Genomic DNA, 23,234 nt, shown 5'->3' on the forward strand with positions numbered 1-23,234 from the left:
CGATCCATTCCAGTGAGGCAAAGAGATAAGATTCCTACAAAACCTCACAATACTAAAAGCCTCCTTAGGATACAGTGTCTTGTTCACACATGAAGGCAGATGAGTCAGTATGCTCTCAGCTAGCACAGAACAGCAGGTTACAGGAAGGTCTCCCTGGTCCTAGAGATCAAGGATCCTGCTCTCACAGGTCACAAAAAATCATCGGGCATGCAGCAGCAAGGTCAGTGTGGGTATAAACGGAAAGGCGTTCAGAAGACAAATAACCTCTGCTTGACGAAGCACAGGTGCATAACGTGCAGACAAAAGGGAATCAGAAAAACAGTTTATTAAAAAACCAAACAAAACACACCAAAAAATCCCCCCAATACCCACATACTTTTTGATAAGCTTATTGCTCAAGCTAAGCCTCCTGTGACACTGCTCTCTCTCACCTTGGCCTGTACAGCCATGAGTACTCATCCATACCTGCTCCTCCAACCAACGTCGCTTGGCTATGTTCGACTGGTCCCAAATACCAGCACTAAATTCTCTTCTTACTATGCACACAGAACACAGAGGTCACCAGGCACAAAGGCTCCTCTCACTGGGACAAGCCTACAGATTTATACAGAGTCACCTGCTCCCACCAAGATGGAAGCTCCTACTTAGCAGAAAGCATGGGAAGGTGTATCTACCTTCTCTTTTGAAGCCCAAACAATACTAAAATCATTCTTTAACCACTCAGCCTACAGTCCACACATGTCCACATGCATTCTACAGCTCATGGTCTACAGTCTCAATACACAGATTCAGGATTCCCTAATATGCTTTCTACAGCATTTCCCACTCTCACCATGCTGTTCTACTTTTACTGAACCAGAGCTTGTCTGCCAGGTTCACTCTCTGTGAAAGGAATATTGCCTGTTTCTTGTGCAGCATCCACAGACCCACAGGGTATGTGAGCAGCAGGACTCCCTCCCCAGGCCCTGGCTCTCCTGTGGGTGGTCACAGAGTCTTTTGGACATTCTCCCAGATAGCTGTCAGGCTGTTTGGTGAGAACAGAGCAGGGGACTTTGTGCTTGCGTTCAGTCATTGCTCTTGTGGGGTTTTGACATCCTCTTCCTCCTCACCATGCTCAGCGTGGTGCAGCAGCAGCTCCAGGTCAGGGTCAGAACTGGCCTCTTTGTGTAGCTTCTGTGCTTTTTCACCTGCATGCAGACAGCCTGTTTAGTAAACTCGCTAGAGTACCCACCAAACCTGGTGTAGGCAAGGAGCTGGAGCTGAACACAGCTCCTAGTGAAGCTACGAGAACGCCTATAGAGAAACAGAAAGGGATTTAAAACAGAATCACCTTTGGAATTCATGGCTTTGAGAATGACATGAAGGGAGATTCCTGACAGACAGACAGCAAAGCCCAGCCAGTTCAAGAGACTAAGGTGGTCTCCCAGCAAATGTGTGGCGAGGAATAAAATACAGATTTCCTGTGGAAACAAAACACATGACAAGTGGCAGGGCAGGACCTGAGGAGAAATGCATGGGATGCTTTACAGCTCAAGCCTAGATGCCAGGCTGCTACTTTCCCTCAGCACATTGTTCCATGCGCAGAAAGTTCTAAATACAGTTTCTAGAAACAGAATGACCTGTTAAACTAGGATGTGAAGTCCTTTGACTGCGTGGCTTGGCTACGTGGGAATCCTATAACTTCCAGAACAAATTTCACATGTCACCATTCAACTTTAAAGTATGAGTGCCAGATTCCTCAAAGGAGGGGAGAACGTGCCAAACCAGGTTGAAGAGATAACTCAAACAGTGGTTTGTTCATATTTGGGTCTGATGCGAGAGCATGCCTTTCTCATCCCTCCTCCCTCCTGCACCATCCATTGCTCATGAGGCCCATGCGTTTTAGTCTATCCCAGATCCCACCAAACTTTGGGCCATAATGGTATTTTTTATACAACAGCCACTAGTCTCTGCCCCTTGCTGTCAGCGACCAAGGGACTTCACTGCAGAGACTGCAAGGCAAAGCGTTAAGCTCTGGTGCAAGTAGAACAAAAATAACAGGAGATTATTTCTAAGGCTCTAAGGAAGTTTGCACCACATGAGGCCCATTAGGGATAACTCAGTACTTGCCTTCTAGTATCAGCACAGGAACCATGCCTTACCTTAAAAATGCCAGCAATGGAAAGGGTGAGGCTAGATGTTCTGGAAACCAAGAGGAGCTCAGAAAAGCCTAGACCAAAGGCAAGAATTCCACCCAAGAACAGCTTCCCTACCAGAGGGAACAGCATTCCTGCTTCATGGAAACTGAAGAGCTTCTTTGATATGGACAAAGGCAGGCCTAGGAACAAGACAGTGAGTAGCAGGGTACCTTTCCCATCTCCCAGGACTCCTCACAACAAGATGAGGGTGGGCTGCTCACAGCCAAATATCAGTAGGACATGGAGCGAGTTCTTTGTAGCCCTTACTTTCACAAGTGCAGCAGGCTACTATTCCCATGCACTCTTTAATGTTCTGCCAGCATAAAGTATATCTGGGTCCTTGTAATTCCAGGTCTCTACTGACTTGATAATGTTCATAGCTGTTCACTTATCTAAATGGATCATCTCAAACAACAAACTGCTAAGCAATCTCCCCAACCACACTATCCCTGCTTTCTCTAATTAACTCACGCACCCTCAAATACCGCAAAGAGTGGAAAGAGCCCCAGGAACATGAGCGGTTGCAGGTGAAACATGATATCAATGGGGTTCTGGAGTCCTGAAAGAAGAGAATCAATAACAGACCTGATAGCAACAAGCCACAGAATAACAAAGCTCCTGGACCCTTTATTAGTACCATTCCCAGACATACACCTTATTTGTAACGCCCAGGTCTGTGCTGCTGCAGAGGCCAAGCCACCTTCATTACCCACCAACAGACAACCCCTGCCCCAGGTTTCAAACACCTGTCCCTTACACAAGATGCTTTGTTTCTGCAGCAAGGGCTACCAGCTCCTTATTCCCCTCCCCATTACCAGCACTGCCACCCACCTCCTGACACCCTACGTACCCAGCTCAGCCTTCTGCGTAAGTATCTGTGTGAGAGTCCACCGAATACCCCCAAGGAAAGAGGCACACAGCACCAGCACAAACCCCTGCGCGTTGAACTGTGTGGACTTGTAGGTGAACATGAAGAGCCCCCCAGCAATAAGCAGAACGACCAGCAGCAATGTCACCCTCTGGATGAGAGCAAACACAAAGTTACTACAGACTCCCAGAAATGAACAGAGACAGGCACCTCTCCTCTTTCAGATTAACCCACATAACTGCATTCTTCATGTACTTAGATGCTTCCCTAGGCCTGACCTTCTCCCTCCCTGGAGCATTGTGCAGGACCCTTACCACTTCCTCCAGCTTGAAGAGCAGTGAAAAAAGCAGGATGAAGAGAATGGCAGAGGATTTGGTCATCGTGTAGCTGTAAGGACCAAAATACACTGTCAGTCTCCTCCAGTGTTGTCCTTCCCAGCAAAGTACTATCAGGAACCAGAGCATGCACTTTTACATTGCTACCAGCAAGCTGTCACAGACCCTGCACGCCAACCCCACCAAGCCATACACCCATCCAACATACCGACCCCAAACCAGCGCTTTCTGAACGCAGCGGGCTCCCAGGGAAGATGGTGTTTGTACTCACAGGGAAACAGTGACATATAGGAAGCTCCAGTTACTCAGCCCGATATCCAAGGAAGTTGACAGAGCTAAAGAATCAAAGAAAAAATCTTGAAGTTAACTGTCTTCCACTACATTAAAAAAAAAACAAACCAAACCCTGCTACTTGCCCACAAACACAGAGAGGAGGGCAGACCATTAAAAACCCAAACATTCTCCCCAGGTAGCTCTTCAGTACCAACAAAGCTCAGATACCCTCAGCTGTTCATGTTTCTGTCTGTTCTCCGTGATTTAAGCTGGGCTCAGCACTGCACATACACTACACAAGCACAGAAATAAACTCTTCCAACTGTGACCAAAAGCCACCACAGATTCGCATGGTCTTTTTCGAATGTATCAGAGCACGATTACTGGTAAGTAAAGGGGCTACTGCAAGAAGCCTGAAGCAAGTCTGGCAATATCCTCAGCACATACCCTTGACCCTGGTGCAGTTCATTACAGTCTATTGAACAGTTTTGCGGATCCAGTCGCATGCTACGCTGAAAAGCAGCATTGCTACATATGTGAAGAAAGCATTTTTCAAGAAAGCATGGGGCATGTTATGTAAGGTATTGCAAATCTCGCCAGAGATCTTCGACCGGACGCTGTTCTGTGGGAGACAGTATGACAGCGTCTGATCCAACATAATACACGGCCAGAGAACTGCTGAAGTAGCTGGAGTTCTGTGCTACGTGCAGAGCTTCACTCCTTAGTCCCAGCTACAGCAATTTGGTGCGTCATGTATGATGAACTTCTGCAGCTTAAAGACCAAGTTCCAAACAGAGAAAGCTCCTGAAATAACAGATGCATGGACCGATACCAACGTTAGAGAAAACTTACGGGGGCACTGTACAAGATCCTCACTGTAAGTTCTCATGTGCCAGGGGTTCCTTCAGAAAAGTATGTTCAGTGGCCTCTACGCGTTCTAAACAGTTTTTTACATGACCAATAAAGGCAGCAGGTCCGAAGCTAAAGCTTTAAGTAGCACCGACTGCCACCCTGCCCCGGCAGGGAAACGCTGGGCACCGGGGGGCGGCACAGCCCCCTCGCCGCGGCCGCTCCGGCCCCGGAGACCCCGCGGGAGCCCGGCCCGAGAGCCGCGGCCAAACGGCCCGAGAGCCGCGGCCAAACGGCCCGAGAGCCGCGGCCAAACGGCCCGAGAGCCGCGGCCAAACGGCCCGAGAGCCGCGGCCAAACGGCCCGAGCAGCCGCCCCCGGCCCGCTGCCCTCCGCCCCCCCGCCCGTACCTGCGGGGGCCGCCCGGCGCAGGCAGTCGGCCCAGGAGAGCGCGGCCCGGGGCCGCCCGGAGCGGCACTGCGCCAGGGCGCGGGCGAGCGCCGACAGGCCGAAGATGAGCAGGAGGTGCAGCAGCGAGACGAGCAGCGGGAAGGGGAAGCTCTGCGGGACCGACAGCCGCCGTCACCGCCGCCCGCCCGCCCGCCGCCGCGCCGCGCCGCCGCGCCGCCCCGCACCTTCATGAGCCACTTGTTGTAGAAGGTGATGCCGATGGAGAAGCCGTAGTAGAGCAGCACCAGCGGCGCCGCCAGCGCCGCGCCGCCCGCCGCCATGCGCCCCGGCTGCCCCGCGCGGGGGCGGGAAGGGAGCGGGGCGGCGGGGCTGCGGCCCGGCGGGGGACACGGCGGTGACGTCGCGAGGGGCGGAGGGCGGGCCCGGTGACGAGCGGAAAGAGGCGGCGGCAGCGGAGTAACGACTGGTTATTATTGGCTGATACACGCGCGCGCGGCCCCGCCCCGCCCTCAGCCGTAGTGGTAGACGAAGTCGTAGCTGCTGGGCTCCTTGGGGATGGGCGGCGGCGCCTCGGGGATCTGGATGTTCTCCAGGTCCAGCAGCCTCAGCTTCATTTCCATGCTCAGCAACGTGTCCAGGTCGCTTTTGGTCAGCTCGCTGGACATGTCCTTCCCCAGGAGGGCGTTAAGCCCGTCAATCCAGATACAGTACTGCGGAGGAGAAAGATAATTCACAGCTCCAGGTATAAATGGGAGGTTATGTTGAATCTTTCCATTTGTTCGACAATTACAGATACTCCTATACTGCTCCAAAATAGGAAACATGGGCGGGGAGCTAACCTATGGAGCAGCAAACCACCCCAAAACAGTGCCCACAGATTTCTAAGGGAGTTAGCCTAGAGGCGCTAGGAAAGGACCAAGAGTTTCTATTGTGGCATAACAACAGAAAAAGCAAAGCTATTCTAGGCATCAGTGTTCTATAGAATGGGCAAAAGGGAACAAGTGACTGCACAGGAGGAAAGGAAGTGGCAGCCCAGATTAAGGGAAATTAGTGTAGGTTTTTTTTCTAAAGAGAAACATGACTGGGGAAAAAAAAAGATTCAGACTAAGCATCAGCAACATTTTCTAAGAATGAAGCCGGTGGGAGAGAGCCTGTTCAAGCCTTTAATGAGAAGCAACTGATCTTCTTAACCTCTGAAGTTAATTGCTGTATGTTCCACCGCTTAACCGCTATGTTTCTTACCTCATATTTGTTAGGCGCAATGAAGTTCAAAGTCTCATCAGGATCATATAATATTGAGAAGGCCAGTTCTAACACTTCCTGAATGGAAAAGAATCTTTCACTCATTGACTGAACAGAACATCACAGCACCTCTGCCTGCTAATCCCCGCAGAGGAGCTGCGCTGTCTTGCTGCAGCTCAGCACCCTTTCCCCATGTCAGTACCCTGAGCAACTCAGCACAAGCGGGCTGCTCACCACACCTGGCAGTCACAGTGAGCACCAGGAAAGGAGCAGCTATGAGATGGGTTTTGTAAACAATACACCTGCAGTGCAGGAGACCATTCGCTCCTGTTGCTTCTTTCACAGTCTTCAACTAAAGCATTGGATATTAATTACTGGGAAAAAAGGGAGCACTTACCTTGTTCTGTTTCAGTGCACTTTTCTCCTTCATGTGTGGACAATCCTTCCCTGTGACAATGGCTTTAATGTCTGCAACTGGAACTAACAGTGAAAAAGTAAAGCTCACAAACAAGAAATCCCAATCATGAAGAGACAGAACCTTGCTTTGCCTTTGCAACTGAGCATTGTTCCTGTTCTTGTAGCTCATTACTGCAGTTTTCCAAAACACATTACCAGTAACACATCCCTACAGTTGGCTGCTAGAAGAAATACCAAACAATTCCAAGACTCAAAAGGATTTGGGCAGGGACCAGAAGTTGATCTCATCTCAGTCAGGGCTTCAGCCACAGCTGCTCTTCTGTCAGTCTCTAGGTTGGTATTCGTAACAGCCTCTGGACAGCAGAGCACAGAACATTGCAGCATCCTCAGAGCAGTAATCGGGACTTACTTTTTTCCTGTAGAGACTCAAAGGTCACTTCCCCCTGGGCATTATCTTCCAGATCTCCATAGTGTAGCACCTTGTGATTCAGAGCCAGGCGACAATACCAAAATCGTTCTGAAACACACACCAAGTAACCTGAGCAAGATCATCCACATGAGGTCTGAACAGCCACTAAGTTACAGACACCCCACCCAAACCCTCCAGCCCCCAATTCCTGTTCATGAGGGGATGGCTGTATTCTTAGAAACGCATCTATTCCAAACTACTGGTTTGTACAGACGACCCAGCTTTCCTTTCTGGCAACATGTCTGCTGACAGGTTAATCGATTAGATCTTATTTGCCTACAGTTCTCCACATGAAAAAATGCAGTAGACACTGTTCCCTTACCTTGTCTTCTGCGATTTCCAATTTTTCTAAAGCTACTTCCCTCACAAAGCCTGTTCAGGCGCTGTTGCTTTATCAGCTCCAAGATCTCAGGTTGGATTTTCTCTCTCAGCTCCCTGACAATCAAATATGCAAGATAAAGCAGAAAATGGAGACAACAGTAAGCACAGAAGGCAACTGGTTTTGTTAGGCACTTACACAATAGGCGGTGACTGGAAGTCATCCTGGCTCATTCTTTCAGACTGGCGTAATCGCAGAATCTCAGAATAGCTCAGGCTGCGCAGTTTGCTCTTGAACTGGTCCAAGGAGTTCGGTTTAGAGGGGAGAGCCCGTGTGATCTGTTCCCTTACAACCTGCATAACCTAAAAAGGTTGGGCAAGGAGAAAAGCAAGTCACATTCTTGCTCCTTACTGGCAGCAGAGAAGCAGAGCACAGCTCAGGGACAGCACAGAACTGACAGCGTAACTGAGGCCAGGAGTGTCAACATACTAGTGACTTTAAAGAACCAGAAGAACAATGAATGACCTCAGGTCATACCAAATAAAAGTTGGACAATCCTTCCTTATGGCCCACATCAATGCCCTGTCATACCTTCTGCACCCCATTCTTTAACTAAGTGTACAGGCTCAGTAAACACATGCTGTTCTGCAAGATTCTACAAAATACCTCTTCTCCACTCTGACCTTATTAAAATCTTCTGCTGTCGCCCTCATTTCTTTCCAGGTCTTGTTCAACAGCTGTATGCAGATGGCAAATAGCTCCTCAAATGCACGGTCGTGGGTGAAAAACATGGGGTGATAGTCATTCCGGCCTTCATTAGCTTCAGGAAGAAACAGAAACCACAACCATGTGTGCATATTGCACAAGAGCTACTGAGCATAACTAAAATCCACTACAGTGGCAGAAACCTGATGGTGTGCAATAGTACCAACTGAAAGAGATTAAGACAGTTCAGTGTTTTGTCTCCCCATAGACAATCTATACTGGGAATGGCAACTAACCCCACGCATCCCCGTGCAAGCCCCTGTGATGCAGGTGCTCTTTTCATACCAGTGCCTCCAAATGACTGCTTGCAGTTGCTTCTCACTCTCCTCTGGTAGAATTTCTTATAGTGGTCAATTGTGTCTGAATGCTGTTATGAGACTGTCAGAGCTATGAAACTTTTCTCAAGTTGAAACATTCCACTTATGTCAGTTTTTCAGGAGAACCAGAGAGCTCACACTTCACTTCGATATTGGTATTATCACTGCTACACTGACAGTGCAACTCCAGGCTCCTCCTGTCCTTACACAGCACAAATGAGATCGAGGGACAAATGCTTGTGCATGCTGGTCAGCCTGTAAGCTACTTCCAGAAGCATCAGCCCAGCAACCTGGAAAGCTGTGGCAAAAAATGGTACTTACGGAGTTCCCCAACTTGCAAGATCTCACAAAGCATCCTGGTAAGCTCAATGGCACTGCGCCCAAAGGGACACTCATGCTTATCTTCCCGACTGCTGTTCTCCAGAACAATCTACAAGAAGAGGATGCAACACACACTAAGAACAGCTGCTGAGGTGTTGGTATCTGCAAAAACCAGCAGCATCACTTACCCTAATATAGGTGTCCTGATGAAATTTGGCCAAGTAGAGCATGTTGTCCAGTGCAAGCATCCCTGGAGGAGTCTGAGTAAAATCCATGGCTGGATTGATGTGATTCTGTGAAAAAAGTGTGTAGAAAAAGCCAAAACAAATTAGCTCACATAGAAATAGTGTGAGGAACTTTTCTGAATGAATGTTACAACCACCTGTCCATCAAGCACTCCCTCACTTCTATCCAAGAGGTAACCTTGGACACCTGCTCACAACACTATCCCAACTTTCGAAAAGAGAGGTTGATTCCAAGCTCTTCATACCACAGGTGTGTATGGTGAGTAAATATCTCTAGGGAATGTGCCTAATGAGCCCTGGCATTTAACTATCAACAAGTTTATAATAATCTTCCCTGGCAGTCTGAGTGTGGCTGAATTTCTAAAACTTAGATCCAGAAGTATGCTAAAGCAAACAGCTATTTCTGTTCCTTATTTTCCCACAACTCTAACAGAGGTTGCTTAGGTTGCCTTTACGTGCTTTACAGTCAGCGCTCTCTCTAGATGCATACAGTGAATCCCAGCATCTTGTAGTCCTTGGTGTACATGGCTTTGCGCTTTTCTGTGCCACTGCCAGGGGTGGTGTTGCTGTCGGACTCTGCATCAAATGCGATTCTTCTCAACTCAAATATGATGTCTCTCTGTGCCTGATGGACAGAAAGCAGGGAAATAGTAACGCGATCAATCCCTAGGAGAGTATTTTCACATAATGCACAATCCCACCTCTCTCTCCAGAGCTCACGCAGTGGATACAGAGAGATGCCAAAGGTCATTAACATTATGTAAGTAGAGGCAATCAATTTCAAAATGACAAGCTTCAGCATACTGGGTAAAGCAAAATATTTGTTTGCATTTTCCTTTAGCTGCTCCAAGTTTAGTTAAATGCAATTTCTAGGCATTCAGATAATGCTAAGGCATTTCTAACTCAAGGCTACAATACCTCCAAGAACTGAGTAACAGACACCTTAAAAATGCTCAGCTTCCTTGTATACTGCAAGGAAATGGATAAAGAGATGTGCCCTCCATAGAGGTGGAGTAATCAGTTTGACAGCTGGCATCCCACCGGTCAGTAAAGGAATATACAGCTTCCAGTGAGCACTTACTTTTCTAGAAGGCCCACAGCATACAGCAGGATACTCATGAGCATATCCTAACCTCAAGGACTAAAACACGAGGGGTGGCTTTGAAACTTTATGCACCATCTCCTGCAAATGTTACAGAGCTAAGGAGTTCAGGAATATCCCCCCTTGTACATCCTATCAGATCATACTCAGCTCTAATAGTGACCTGATCATTGGGATCCATCTTGGTCATCATTCTCTCTTCCAGAAGATTAAAGGTCAGGACCTGTAGCACATACAGCTGATGTGCCATTTCTGTTTTAATTGGGCGATTTCCTCTGATCACATGCTGCAAGATAAAGGATGGGGTAGAAATTAAGAGAACACAAATAAAACCCGAGCTATTAGCTGTAGGCATATGCCAGGCTACATGTACATCTCTCCATATGAAGATTCAGCTGTTTAACCTCCATATTCCATCAGAAGCATAATTATAATGCTCTGTAACAGCAGATCCTGATAACTGCCTTTTGAACAAGTGGCTCCAATTTCACCTTTGAAAGAGTCACTTTTCTGGAAGTGCCCTGGGGGCTGCAGAATTTACACTCTGCACAAGTGAAACCTCTATTGAGAGAACATTAGGAAGCATTTTGTCGTTCCAGACATACTTACATTTAGGATTATAGACCTCAGGTGCTTCTGGGCAAACGCATTAGCCATCTCCTGTTGTGGAATTTAGAGATGAAATAACATGAGTGAAATATAAACAAAAAGCCCACATTGTGCAGAAAGGAGAGGAGGATGGAAGCCTATGAATTGGAGGTAGCACTGGCACACAACAAAGTGCTTTTACTACAGACTGTCCATTTAGCATGGCATCTCACCACAAAGCACGCATCAAGTTGAGATGCAAAGGTCATCTTTACCATGGCACAACTCACGGATGGCTCCCCTACAAAACATCATTAATGTAGAGAAAGGCACTAGGGCTGGCAAAGAACAGTAGAAAGCTTAACGTTGGACATCTAATGATTCTTCAATATCAAGAGATACGGCAGCAGGGAGCATACTGCGGTTTGCCCAGAAAAATCTGTCATCTACAAGAGGTTCCTTCAGTTAGCATTTCACTTTCTATACCTACGTATACACCCAGGATAACAAGGGCTAGAGGATGGAGTTTACAGGTCTCCTCCCTCTCAGAAAATGTTCCTCTGAAATTTACATTTCCTTTGTATCAGTTACTACAAAGATATTTAGAAGCCAGTTTAAAGACAATTTGCAGAAGCCCTTCAGTTTACAAAAATAAAGGGTAAATAATGTTTATGCTTAAAGGAAAGCTTCTCATTTCCCTCTTTACTGCATGGCTTCCTTCCCTAGACGAGGAGGGTTTCCCACCCACCAAGTCACGATGACAAACAGTCACAGCAGACGCAAGTATCTGTTGCAAGCCTTCAGTTCTAGGACCAATTACACATTCACCTGCAAAGATCTAACCTGTGCGTTCCTTGTAAAGTGTGAAGATGTACTTTTTAACGCACCAGCGATCTCATTACACCTGCTAGGACAGTGGCACAAGTGCTAATGTCAAGATGGAGCATTATCAGAATTTTGCTGTTATAAGCAAAATCTTTGGGTAAGAACAATCTGTTGGGCAATACATCATCTGGAAGAAGCCCAAAAGAACTGCCAGTCTGAGATCTCTCCTCATGCCTGTGCAGTGCAGACTGAGATGTGCAGCCTTGGACAATTGCACTCCATCAGCTGTACGTTGTGAGCAATCCAAGACTGTTCCAACTGCTCATATCAACCCTGCTCCTGACAAGCTTTATGAGGAGTCTGATAAAATGTGTATATTAGCCTCATTCCAAGTTCCTGTTATCACTTTTGCTCCAGACAGAAACCTCCTAAAACAAGAAAGTGATATGCTGACTGACAGCCAAGCCATAATGGCTGCAAGTTCAGCAGCACTCATGTTACAACCAAAATGCATCAGGGCCTGAGTGGAAGGTATCTAAGAAACACGTAGATGAAGTAGGAAGTGGTTTCAGAGATAACACACAGCCCTCCAAGTCACTACTTTTTACTATGATTCCTGAGATCTGAGAATAGAACAAGGCCTGTTGCTTAGGATTTGTTCGAGCATGCAACACAGAATCCTTACTCTGAAGGAATTAGTTTGTACACGGGATGAAGTAACAGGTGACTGAAGCAGATAAACAGTGGGAAGGACAAAGACAATTAAACAATTCTAAATAGCGTAGTAAGAAGCACGAGCACGCACACAGCCTAACTGCTGCTCAAGGATCTATGTTTTGTTGAGAATCCAATAATACCTACTTTGCCGCTTCATGGGGTCAGACCATCACAGAATCTTCTGTGTTGGAAGGGACACGTTGAGTGAGATTTGGGGTATAAACTCAGGCTGTAGTAAGTTTAAGGAGAGCCAGACTGCTAAAGACCTGGTTCACCTGGTCAGCCTTGCACCATCAGTTTCCTTTTACAATCATCTTTATTGTCTTGTGTGCACAATAAGTCATTCAAGATTCCTCGTGCTACTGATTCTCCTCCCGTTCACAATCTGAGTGCATCCCCAGGAGTCCTCCCGCCCTTCTCCCTAGGCTCACCCACTATCTGAAGCCTGTTTGCGTCGTTTCTGAGATACAAGGAGGCATAACTGGCAAAAAGCTAACATGCCTACAGTTCCATATGACCAGCCCCCAGGCTCGAGTTACTTACAGTGATGGGCAGGTCTAGTGGGTTAAGCAGCTTGTCCTGCTGGCAGAAAGCAAAAAAAGGCACAAAGAGAAGCAGACAGGATTTAGCTCAGAGTCCAGAAATAAGGCACAAACAGGGCACTAGAGAAGAAAGGCTTAACACGGCAAAGCTACACAATACAGACATATGCACATCTTGCACGTAGCTGAGACTTTGAGGGTTTCCTCACAGCAGGACAGGCGTTTCACTTCTCACATTTACGAGTGGGAATATCCCCCTATGACTTCAGAAAGGTCCCTTTTTTGGGGGAGAGGGAGGTGGGGGAGGTTGTTTAGTAAGTACATACAATCTCAAGGACTCTGCCCAGCCTACCTCTCCCATATGGAATTATCTTTCTTCAAAAAAAAAATTTCCATGCTGTATAGAGGATTACTTTCTGTCTCTCAAAGCCTTTCAGATTCCTTTCTGAGCATCTCCTAAACATAGATGCACTGCTCCAGAACACTTTATTAATGAGATGGTACTTTTTCTCCTCTGTTGCCACACTGAAACAGCTACATAAGTTCTTGGCAAGGTCTGAGGTCAGCCATGCCCAGACAATATTTCTGACACATAATCAGCCAACTAGTAACCATTACTCAGGTTTAAAGTCAAAAAGCAAGTACAAACCTGTCTCCTGTCCTCAGGTGCCTTCAGGAAGAGGGCATTGATCAGGGCAATGGCATATGTCTGAATCTCTTGGTTTGAGCTGCAGAGACACAAATGGGAGAATCATCAGAGAACAGACAGTATAGAATGTCACAGCTTGCTGCTTTGCCTGCACTGTAAGAACATTTAATACAGCTGTTGTGCATTCAACGGACAAGCGGGATTCAGGTAATCTGCTCCCATGCCATCCAACTTTTCATAAGGCCTGCGAAGAGCTGACGGATATTGCCGACTGAGGGCTCCGTTATTCAGAAGACAGTACAGATTGCAGCCCAGCGGAGCTCGGAGTTCAGCACCACCACAGTTTGCTTCCAATGCTGAAATTATCTCAGTTATACTGCAGCCTATTATACAGAAAAAGCAAGAAACTCACATGGAGCAAGTAATTATTCTCCCCTATGGCAGCAGAAGCCACCAAAGACAAATGGAACTAAGGGGGAAGCATGCCTCTCTTCACAGCATTGCCTTCCAGCCTCCATAGTTTGCCCATCTCTTTCAGGCTTGTTTTCATGAACCTGTTCTTCCAAAACCCATTCTCTGTTAAAGATCATTCCCTCCTGATAGCCCTGCCAAACAAACACCAGCAAATCCCGACTCACTCTCCAGCCTCCCTTTTTAGAATATTCCTTGCGTAGATACTTTCTTGAGCAGCCTTCAGTGCGGTTGTTAAAGCAAAATATATTTGTTCAAGATATAAACTCACATGCTTAAGTGCTTCCAGAACACAGAACATATTTTTCCAAGGTTTCACTTTAAAAAAAATCTGTTAGAAATCCTAAAGTTCAAATAAAATGTCATTACAGTAATACTTTAGAAATAGCATCTTAAAGTGTTTTAAACGTAAAAGGATGTATTTTCAAATTAATATTAATAAAATTGATTTAAATCACACCACTGCTGGGTGGACACTCACACTTGCAGATGAGAAATGAGCTGCCCCACAGTGATCTCTTCTGCTATCTTCTGATACAGGGTCTGACTGTTCAGCACCATGCTTTCTAGAATGGCTAAGGACCGTTGGAGGATGGAGACATCGACCATGGGCTGACTCACATACCCTGCAATCTAAAAACAGATGAAGCAGCAGGTCAGCAGGTGCCCATCCAGGAAACCTCGTGTTGAGACAACCTAAAGGAGACAGGGCTCAGAATGCTAGACACACTGTGCTCAGAATGAGTGCTCAGCTTCTCACAGTCATCTGGCTCGTCCTGGAAGCTGCATTAAAGCACAAAAAGAAACAGCAGCCACTCACCCCCTTTACACAAACTCACCTGTTTGATGAAGGTTATTGAGACCATGTCCCACGAGACAATACCGTGGTCCATGAGCTCCAAGAAGGCAGTCAAGGTGAAAGCCAACATCTCACTGTAACTGAGAAAATTAAGAACGCAGTTACAAGAGATTTGGTAGCAAGGAAAAACTGTTTAATCTGAATAAGCTGGATAAGAAAAAAAATGTCACCATCTCCTAATAAAACAATATTCTATGCTATACCTTCTTTGGCCATTTTTGTTTCCTAAGATAAACAGACTTTTGGCCATCATAGCAACTCTCCTTACGACGCAGGTCAAAAAGTACTGACCACGTATACAAGAGCCAGCAACATGCTTGCTGTTGTCCAGCATGTACATGCCGCCAGTTCTACAGGAATGTTTTTGTGTGCAACTGCATATGGATTTTTCACAGGACACCTTCTCCCTTAGACCACAGATGAATAACTGCTCTAATAGAATATAACCGCAAGTAATAAAGGTTGTTTAAATTATCAAAGGGACCTTTCAATGCAAGTTTCATACATCATAAATGTCTCTTGTTTTGCCTCATGAGGTTTCGCAAGTGATTAGAAAGACACTGTCTTAACAGACCGGCATTCACTATGAGGTTAGCTGCCTAATGACACTTCAGCAAGCAAAATTAGTCCCTTATTTGAGGCCCTGTTATAGAGTCCTGGAATACAGGAAACTTACTGGGACAGAAGCTTGGTCCCGCTCTCCACAAGCCGTGTCAGCACTGTGATCCCTTCCATATTGATGAACTCTGTGGCAAAGGTAACATCTGCTGAAAGTTTAGCCAGTTCCTTCATGGCATCCAGTCGGGCTTCCATACTGTGCGACTGGATCCTCTCCATCAGCTGGCGAGCGGCCCTGGACTGAAAGAAGGACGACGCTGGTTACAGACGAGTCACCCGCAGCTGAGTCCTGCGAGGAGCCCATGGAGGGGCAGGCAGCACAGCTGGGGTTGGGAGGCATCAGCAATGACAGGAGAAGTAGCAGCGGTCAGCAAGTCTAAGCTAGACTAGAAAAGGCTGCACTCAGCACCAGTTACAGCCAAGCAGGAGGCGAGCAAAATGCTATTTTACATGTTAGAGTGAACGCTTGTTTTTTGTCTTGGTGAGGTGAGTGGAGATGGCTATAGAAACACAGAGCAAGACCACTGAAGAAATATGATGTGAAAAGAAATCTCTCAGATTCAAAGAGAAGCACAAATTCATTTTGTGTATCCACGTGACGTTCTGTAATATTTCTCAGACACATAGCAATGATATCCTCTTGCGCAAATACCTCTTCCCCTTCTACTCACTCTCAGCTATGTGCCATGACACTTCCACGAGAAAGTTTAAGAATTTCAGTAAAAAGGAAGCTCCAGCAAGTGTGCAGAAGACAATTGCTGAGGTCACAATAGCAAGAATTCACTAGGAACAACCACCCCTGCGTCAAATTTGTCTCTTGTTTTCATTTCTGCATTAAGTCATCAGCACCGGTGCTTTCCAACTGACCATACTAACTGAGGCACATATTGAGGATGTGTCTGTCAGGTGCTTCACAACATGCTATTCTACAAGACACAATAAAAATGTAGACTGTATTTGCTTACATAAAGTCCTATAAAACAGCAAAGAATCCAAAAGAAAGATATACACCACAAGCAGGAAGGAAAACAAGAGTGTGCGCCTTATTAATCAGAGTGGCCCACAACAAAGGTGAATCCCCTGCAATTTGGGGAGAAGGAGAAAGAAAAGCTGAGAGGCAAGAAACAGCCTCTCGTACAAGGACAGCTACTGACAGAAAGGCATGTGAGGAAAAATTTACCGGGGAGACTGCCAGCTGCAGGATAGTTCCATTCTTGATGTCACAGCGAGTCTGAAAGAAAACAAATTCACATTGCAGAAAAGTAGGGGGAAAAGAATGCAACTGCGTCTACAGTGACTATTCACGTGTACAAGTAAAGGGGTTCCTATACCACACAACCCTGCTGAGGGTATTGAACTGAGTCACTGGCTCCTCGTGCCCATGGCATGCAAAGAGAGACATGCACGGCTCCTCCGCTGAATGACATCATTCCAGTCTGAGTATTTCTGACAGCAAAGATGCTGCCCCTCAAGGATCAGCGACAGTTTTGTTCCATGACACCAGTCCAAGGCATTCTGCACTCTTGCCCAGGACATCAGCAAATTGCCAACTCTCACACTGACCTGCTCTGTGATATACAGCTGAGGACCATCAGCATACCGCAAGGTGTAGTATTCAGGGTTTGGCAACGACCACCTGGCAGAGGAAGAAGAAGGATACATAAGCTTCTTCCTCTTCTTTCTTCTGGCTCTCAGTTCAGAAAAGAAGCTTGATCCCAGAGGAGTGAAAAAGAACTTTCAAGCAAAGCTTTAGCATTGGAAATAAGGTCTCTAAAGAGGGGAGAAAACACCTTCCTCTTGAGAGGATGGTGCTTCAGCCTGCCCTAAGTCAAGCTCTGTGGAATGCCAGAAGAGGCCTACACCTCAGCAACAGCACGATGGGCCAGTCCTCAGAGACACTGACCCAAGGGGCATACATATGTGCACACTCAGAACTGGCCTCTGTTTTCCAGAAGATCCTTTTCTTTCTGATTTAAACCCTGGTCTATTCCACAGCCAAAACTGGCAGCAGGCAGCACAGATCGTGCTGCCAGCGCACTGACAGGCAGCAGAGACTTTCCACAGCAAGATTTGTCAGGAGAACAGGCTTTCTCCCCAAGGGTACCAGAGAACTACTCACCCATCACAGACCTCCTTGATGATGGATGCAAGAGGCCTTTTCTAGAACAGAAAGAAAGAATCCTTAGCAGCCACGTTCCTCTCAACCAGAAAGGAATACTGCCCATTTCTATGCTTCCCACATTCCAGTACCAAGGTTGTGGTGCATTTCCCCCCCCAACCTGGTTACCAGGTCTCACCTGATCTATTTCCAGCAGCTGGGCATTGGCACCTGGCCACTCAACAGCTACTTTCACAATGTCTGAAGGTGGTGGCATTGCTCCAGACTCCTCCTCGTGCCTTTACAACAGCATACACCCCCACACCTGTTGAGAGAAAGGACAGTGAGCAACTCTGAAAAATATTTCAATTGCTACATTGCATCTAACACCAAGCTTCAAAACACTGCATAACACCAGCCTTATGGTTTGCTGGGCCAGCTAGGGACAAAACATCCAGTGTGCCAGAGATCAAGGCCTCACACTAAACCAGCACATTGTGACATTGTATGCCCAATCTTATCACCTAAGGAATACTTCTGAGAGCTTGTTGGGGTACTCACACGAGAAGGAGAGTCACCCTGATCAGCAAACCCCATATGCCATCCACTGTCCGTCCTGCCAGAGCAGTTCACAGGACTAGTAAAGCAACAGCTCCGTATGTTCAGCTCCCATCTGTACATGAGAGGGGGAACATACTGTCCAGGTAGCCTCCCCGCCATGGGCTGGTGTGTAGTGATTCATATTTCTCAGATACTGCGATGCCCAAACAGGCTCCTCCACAGAGTAGCAGCAGCTACCTTTATCCCATTCCCTTCCTATAACATCATAAATCCAAAACATGAATACCCATTACTGAAGAAAAGTTAGCTCAGCATTTGCTCTGGAGATCTACCTTTCACTCCTTTATCTGCCTTAGAGCATAAGCTTGTGTTCAGGGTTTGGTCCCAGACAGTTGTCAGACATGCTGGTTTGTGCTTCATCGGGCAGTTACAGGCTGTAAAGAAACGTACTTGTTCAGTTCCTTTTTAACCCTTTGCTGGGTGGAGGGAGCAGCCCTGTTCTCCCCCACAGAGCCAAAGCGAGAAAATCAGGTGGGAGCGAGACAACCCTCCCCACCAGCTGTTTCCAGGAACAAAGGCTTCAAGCTGCCAAAAATGAGATCTGACAGGACACAGAAGCAGTCCTGTCCTTAAGGACTCCTCCCAAGACTCAGTTTCCAGCACAGCCTGAATGAGATGGCAAGCATCCAAAGTATAATTTCCCAGCTCCCATTTCTCCTAGTGGGGCAACCCAGTCCCCCTTTCCCAGAACAGAGATGAGACAGAACTGAGCAGGGACATGGTTTCATGATTAACGTACTTTCCTGACTTCCTTTATCAACTGAGAAAGAGATGCTAAGCCTCATCCTGAGCTAGAGATGCTAAGGCCTGAAAGCAAAAACCAGCAACCTTTGGAATTTTCCTGATGCAAGGCAAGTAAGAAGAGAGAACTTTCCACAGATCAGCAAAGACCAAACATGTGCAGAGATACCTGGCCCAGGAAATTGGTCTCCATGACTGTTCTGGAAAGGGAACTTCGATGAAATGAGCTGAGTCCATCACAAAAGGCATGTATGCCTGGCTTGGATAAGATGATGACCTAGAAATCCACTTATGATCTCAGTCAATGAATCTCATGTGCCTCTTTCTTCCCCTGCAGAGACCGTTATCACTGCATGGAGAGATATGAAAGCTCAGGTGTGCTAACGTTTCTCTGCATTTGTACACACACAAACCACTTAATCAGCCCCCTGTGACTATCTTGTAGCTCCAGTTGAGGCAGCTTCCCCCCTTAGGAAAATAGAATGCTATGATCTCCTGGTGCACCCTTCCCAGGCAGCCACAGCACTATCAGTGCCCTGCCTGCTGGAACTGAGGATCAGGGGTGCTGGTCTTCCTTCATCCACAGTCAACTAGGATTTCAGGCAATAAAGAGTAAGGAGCCCAGGACCAGAAGAGCACCTTGCCTCCTTGTATAAGCAGAACAAAACAATTAGGAATCTGCATAAAGACGGGAATGCTTTGAACTCAGATATATTTAGAAGACTGCAGCCCCCTGTACAGCACTTATTATTGGGGTTAATATCCACAGCAAGCCTACCTATAGCAGTTATCCTCAGTCTGTTCACAAGTCAATGCATATTTCTGAGGACAGGAAAAGTCTGGCAAGCACGTCATACTGCAAGGCAGAAGAGTGCCCCCTGAGCATCAAAATCTGACTTGCTCTAACATGCAAGTATACAGTGTCATAGAGACAAGACAGAACCAATGTGCTCTGTAGCATCAGCCATAACAATTTGGAGCTAACACAATCTTTCTGTCTCACAAAGAGACAGATCAACCTAATAAAACTATGCATCAGTCTTCCTCACTTCCTTTTCCTGAATCACACACACACAAATAAATAAATAATCCAGACTTTCAAATGGCTTTTGCAAAAATAGCTCAAAACAGGGATAACTCATAATCTAAATCCTTATAAGTACACCATGGCAATTACTAGCATACAAGCGGTAGCACAGCTCTGTACATATTCCTGAGACAAAGTGCCCAGTTTGCACGAGACCCAGTCCGCAGGACAGGCAGGTTTCCATCCTTTAAGCCAAGAAACAGACAGGCAGTTCCCAAACGGTATGTGATTTCCACTCACTGTTCTCCACTCAGCAACCAAAGCTTATGATGGCCTAAACCTGAAAGCCTGAGAAATCCTGGTCCTATGACATGTGCACACAGCACCTCCAATAATCAGAGTGGCTTGCAAGAACTGGGCGGATAATTACCTCTCCCAGAACTGAACTCACTCACAACTAGAAACCGTGTAAATCCCTTCAGTGCTCAAGGCACAGCAAACACACAATGAAGAGTCGAGGCTCACAGATCACTTCCTTGGGTATTTAGAACTGAATTCGCAACTCTCTGTCACCGTTTATTGCACGGCAACAATAACCAATATACCTGTTAGTAATTAGCATCTAATTACCACTTCTCCCTTCAGTCTCTTGCAGTCTTCCATTTGTACTGCAATTTACACTGCAAGTTGCTACTGAAGAGTACAAGAGAATACAATACTTTATATGGCATAATAAAGATGCCCAGATTACTAAAGGTAGAAGCCTTTACAAGTCTCTAACTTGTCTTCTCCTTTGCAAAGAACATGCATCGTTCAGGGAGAGGAAGCGCACACTAAAACATAAACATTGATATTATGAGGAATTCTGCAGAAATCACAGAATCTTTTTGGTTGGAAAAGACCCTTAAGATCATCAAGTCCAAGCACAAACCTAACACTGCCAAGTTCACATCTAAACTATGTTCCTATGTGCCCTATAAATATAAGTAAATTTTCCTGTTTCATAAAAAAGAAGTATTGCAGAGATTGGCGAACAGATCCTAGAGACAATGGACACTACCTGCAGCTCTCTCGACATCCTCGCCACTGAAAACATTAACCAACCAAGTTGTATGACACTACCTTCACATCTCAAAAAAAGCTTTCAGCTGCACACAAATTCAGAAAGTAACTCACCATGATAGGTCAGACTATTTCTGCCTCAAACTTCTTCCATAAATGAGCACCCACTCATCACTGGAAAGTGTGTTCCGTATTCCGATCAGTATTCTGTGCACAGCAAATACGCAGTGAAAGAAACAGGGTAAGCGTAAGGGCTGTTTCACTGCACAGCACTACCATGGATTAGACACCACTGAGCCTACTGAGGAAGAGATTCAAACATCAAGATGAATTTGCTAAATAGAACCCCAAGAAAGAGGAATTAAAAATTTAAAAAGGTAGGAAACTCTTCAGACAGTCTGGGTCAAACAGCCCTTCGAAGTATCCACACAGATCAGAGGCTCGGCAGAAGATTCTTTCCAGAAGAGGGACACAAAGACCCGACTACAAATGCAAAGGGTACTTCAGGTCAGCCTCTAACATGAGTTTTTCTGTCAAAAGCGTTCTTTGAAAAGATTTCACTGTATCGCTGCAGGCAAGAGGGGTGACAGATGTTAAATTTCACAATGGATATTTTGCAGTGCACTGGTGATATATCTGATAAAACGACTGTTCAGAAGCTCTCGGGAAGATGCACAGACTGCAATTTTGCATAATTGTGATTATCAGTCACTTACGGGTCTCTCACAGCACATTCTTCTCAACAACCGCACGTAAGCAATTCTCACTGTTTTACACAGGCAGGCAGCAGCCAAGGTGAAATCCATCAAAGATGAACCACTCTGCTTCCGCAGAGTGTGTTCCTTCATACAAAGCAGTGGTGTAGGGGTAGCTGCAAGGCAAGGAGAAAGCAGCAGAGCCACTAATAACACACCATTCAAGAGACTTCTGAGAAGCTGCAAGCTAAAACAACTAGAGTATTTTAAACAGAATTTCCCTATTCACAACTCAATCTTCTTTTCATCACAGAGAGAGAACAAAGTGTGCTCCACGCAGAATGAAAATGAGGATGATGAAAGGACATTCCGTGAAAAAGAAAAGCTGCCTGGTAGAATCCTCCAGTCAACAAGCAAATAGCTGCAGCTTCCGAAACCTGTAGATGCAACAGAACGTCCCAGTCGGCTCTCAGCAATTCCCAGATGGTGGTACCAACAGGCCAAGACAAAGGTGGAGGTGACGCTAGAGAGTGACTAGCTGGGTAAGCGTGCAGAGAAGACGGAGTCCATGACCAGCAGCATAAGAGGTCAGCGGACAGCCGAGTCCAGCCCCAGGGCTATATACAGTTTTCTGTTACCTCATATAACCAGCAAAGAGAAACACTCATCCCTAGAGAAACCACAGGAGCAGGCAGCTAAGATGTTCCGTCGCTGGGATCCTACATTCCTCCAAAGGCCGCGCTTTGGCTGTAAAACAGGGCGCCTGTGACACTGGACTCTTATCCTGCACATTCCAACCCAGCTGGGCAGAGACCACCGCTCATCAAACACAGACACCGATAGCAACAGGCAGAACCAGAGAACTGCTTTTTTATTATCTTTAATCATCCGGGTGGGCTAACGCAGCCCGTCGGTCAGCAGCTCCCGGACCTCGGGATGAAGCTCAATTTAAAGCGCTAAACGCTTTTTTCTGCCGCGGCGCTGGCGGCTCAGCGCCCCCGGCCCGGCCCGGCGAGGCCCCTCCCGCTCTCACGCCCGGGAGCCAGGACGGCGCGGCGGCCCCGCAAGCACCGAGAGCCGCGGCTCCGGCGGCCGCAGCACGGCGGGAGCTCCGCCGGCGGGACGGGCACAGAGCGGGCCCGGCGGCCCCAGGCCGGAGCCTCGCGGCGGGGCGGGCCGCCAGAGGAAGGGCCACGGCGCCGCAGCAAGCCCGGAATAGAGGCACCGGTGACCAGGCTCGCCAGACCTGCGGCGCGCCGCCCGGCTCCCGCGGACCCCGCGCAGCCCCCGCCCGCCGCCCTGCGCTCACCCGGCCCCGCCGCGGCCGCTCCGCGTCCCGGCCGCCCGGCAGCTCCGGCGGCCCCGCCAAGGCGCTGCCGGCCACTGGCGCCGCCAGCTGTCACTCAGCCGTCTCGCCGCCCATTGGCCATGACACGCGCGTCACGCGCCCGCAGCGCGTTGCCATGGAGACCGCGGCCCCCGGCCCCGCCCGGCCCCGCCCCGCCCCGCCCCGGCGCGGAGCAAAGCCGCGCGGCAGCAGCGGCTGCTCCGTCCGCCGGTCCCGTCAGCGCTCGAGCGTGACAGCCACGTCCGCAAACTACATGAGCTACG

At 47.4% G+C, this 23,234-nt stretch overlaps 2 protein-coding genes across 4 annotated transcripts; both read right to left on the reverse strand.

The window, feature by feature from the left end:
• Positions 1 to 306: 306 nt before the first annotated feature.
• On the reverse strand, positions 307 to 5,335 carry SLC35H1 (solute carrier family 35 member H1). The gene is made up of 9 exons (XM_080354354.1): positions 5,138 to 5,335; positions 4,913 to 5,063; positions 3,652 to 3,715; positions 3,360 to 3,432; positions 3,028 to 3,196; positions 2,653 to 2,736; positions 2,142 to 2,317; positions 1,331 to 1,460; positions 307 to 1,187 (listed from the first exon to the last, which is right to left on the reverse strand). The coding sequence occupies exons 1-9, from the start codon at positions 5,231 to 5,233 to the stop codon at positions 1,069 to 1,071; spliced, it is 1,062 nt and encodes a 353-aa protein (XP_080210480.1). The 5' UTR covers positions 5,234 to 5,335; the 3' UTR covers positions 307 to 1,068.
• Positions 5,295 to 23,078, reverse strand: ELMO2 (engulfment and cell motility 2). Of its 3 annotated transcripts, XM_080354352.1 has the most exons (22): positions 22,933 to 23,078; positions 18,371 to 18,472; positions 17,677 to 17,802; positions 17,499 to 17,539; positions 16,943 to 17,015; positions 16,560 to 16,610; positions 15,438 to 15,619; positions 14,742 to 14,841; positions 14,384 to 14,535; positions 13,432 to 13,510; positions 10,720 to 10,770; positions 10,274 to 10,396; positions 9,499 to 9,633; positions 8,952 to 9,056; positions 8,764 to 8,872; positions 8,044 to 8,180; positions 7,559 to 7,722; positions 7,364 to 7,476; positions 6,982 to 7,089; positions 6,553 to 6,635; positions 6,156 to 6,233; positions 5,295 to 5,623 (listed from the first exon to the last, which is right to left on the reverse strand). In XM_080354352.1, exons 3-22 carry the CDS (start codon positions 17,752 to 17,754, stop codon positions 5,423 to 5,425), a joined length of 2,163 nt encoding a protein of 720 aa, XP_080210478.1. In that variant the 5' UTR covers positions 17,755 to 17,802; positions 18,371 to 18,472; positions 22,933 to 23,078; the 3' UTR covers positions 5,295 to 5,422. The 3 variants fall into 3 exon arrangements, with proteins under 3 accessions (XP_080210478.1, XP_080210477.1, XP_080210479.1); XM_080354351.1 differs by lacking the exon at positions 18,371 to 18,472; XM_080354353.1 differs by lacking the exons at positions 8,764 to 8,872; positions 8,952 to 9,056; positions 9,499 to 9,633; ... (10 more) ...; positions 18,371 to 18,472; positions 22,933 to 23,078 and adding an exon at positions 8,411 to 8,545.
• Positions 23,079 to 23,234: the final 156 nt, after the last annotated feature.

The sequence above is a fragment of the Nesoenas mayeri genome, assembly GCF_963082525.1.
Source record: "Nesoenas mayeri genome assembly, chromosome: 16".
NCBI classification, from domain to species: Eukaryota; Metazoa; Chordata; class Aves; order Columbiformes; family Columbidae; genus Nesoenas; species Nesoenas mayeri.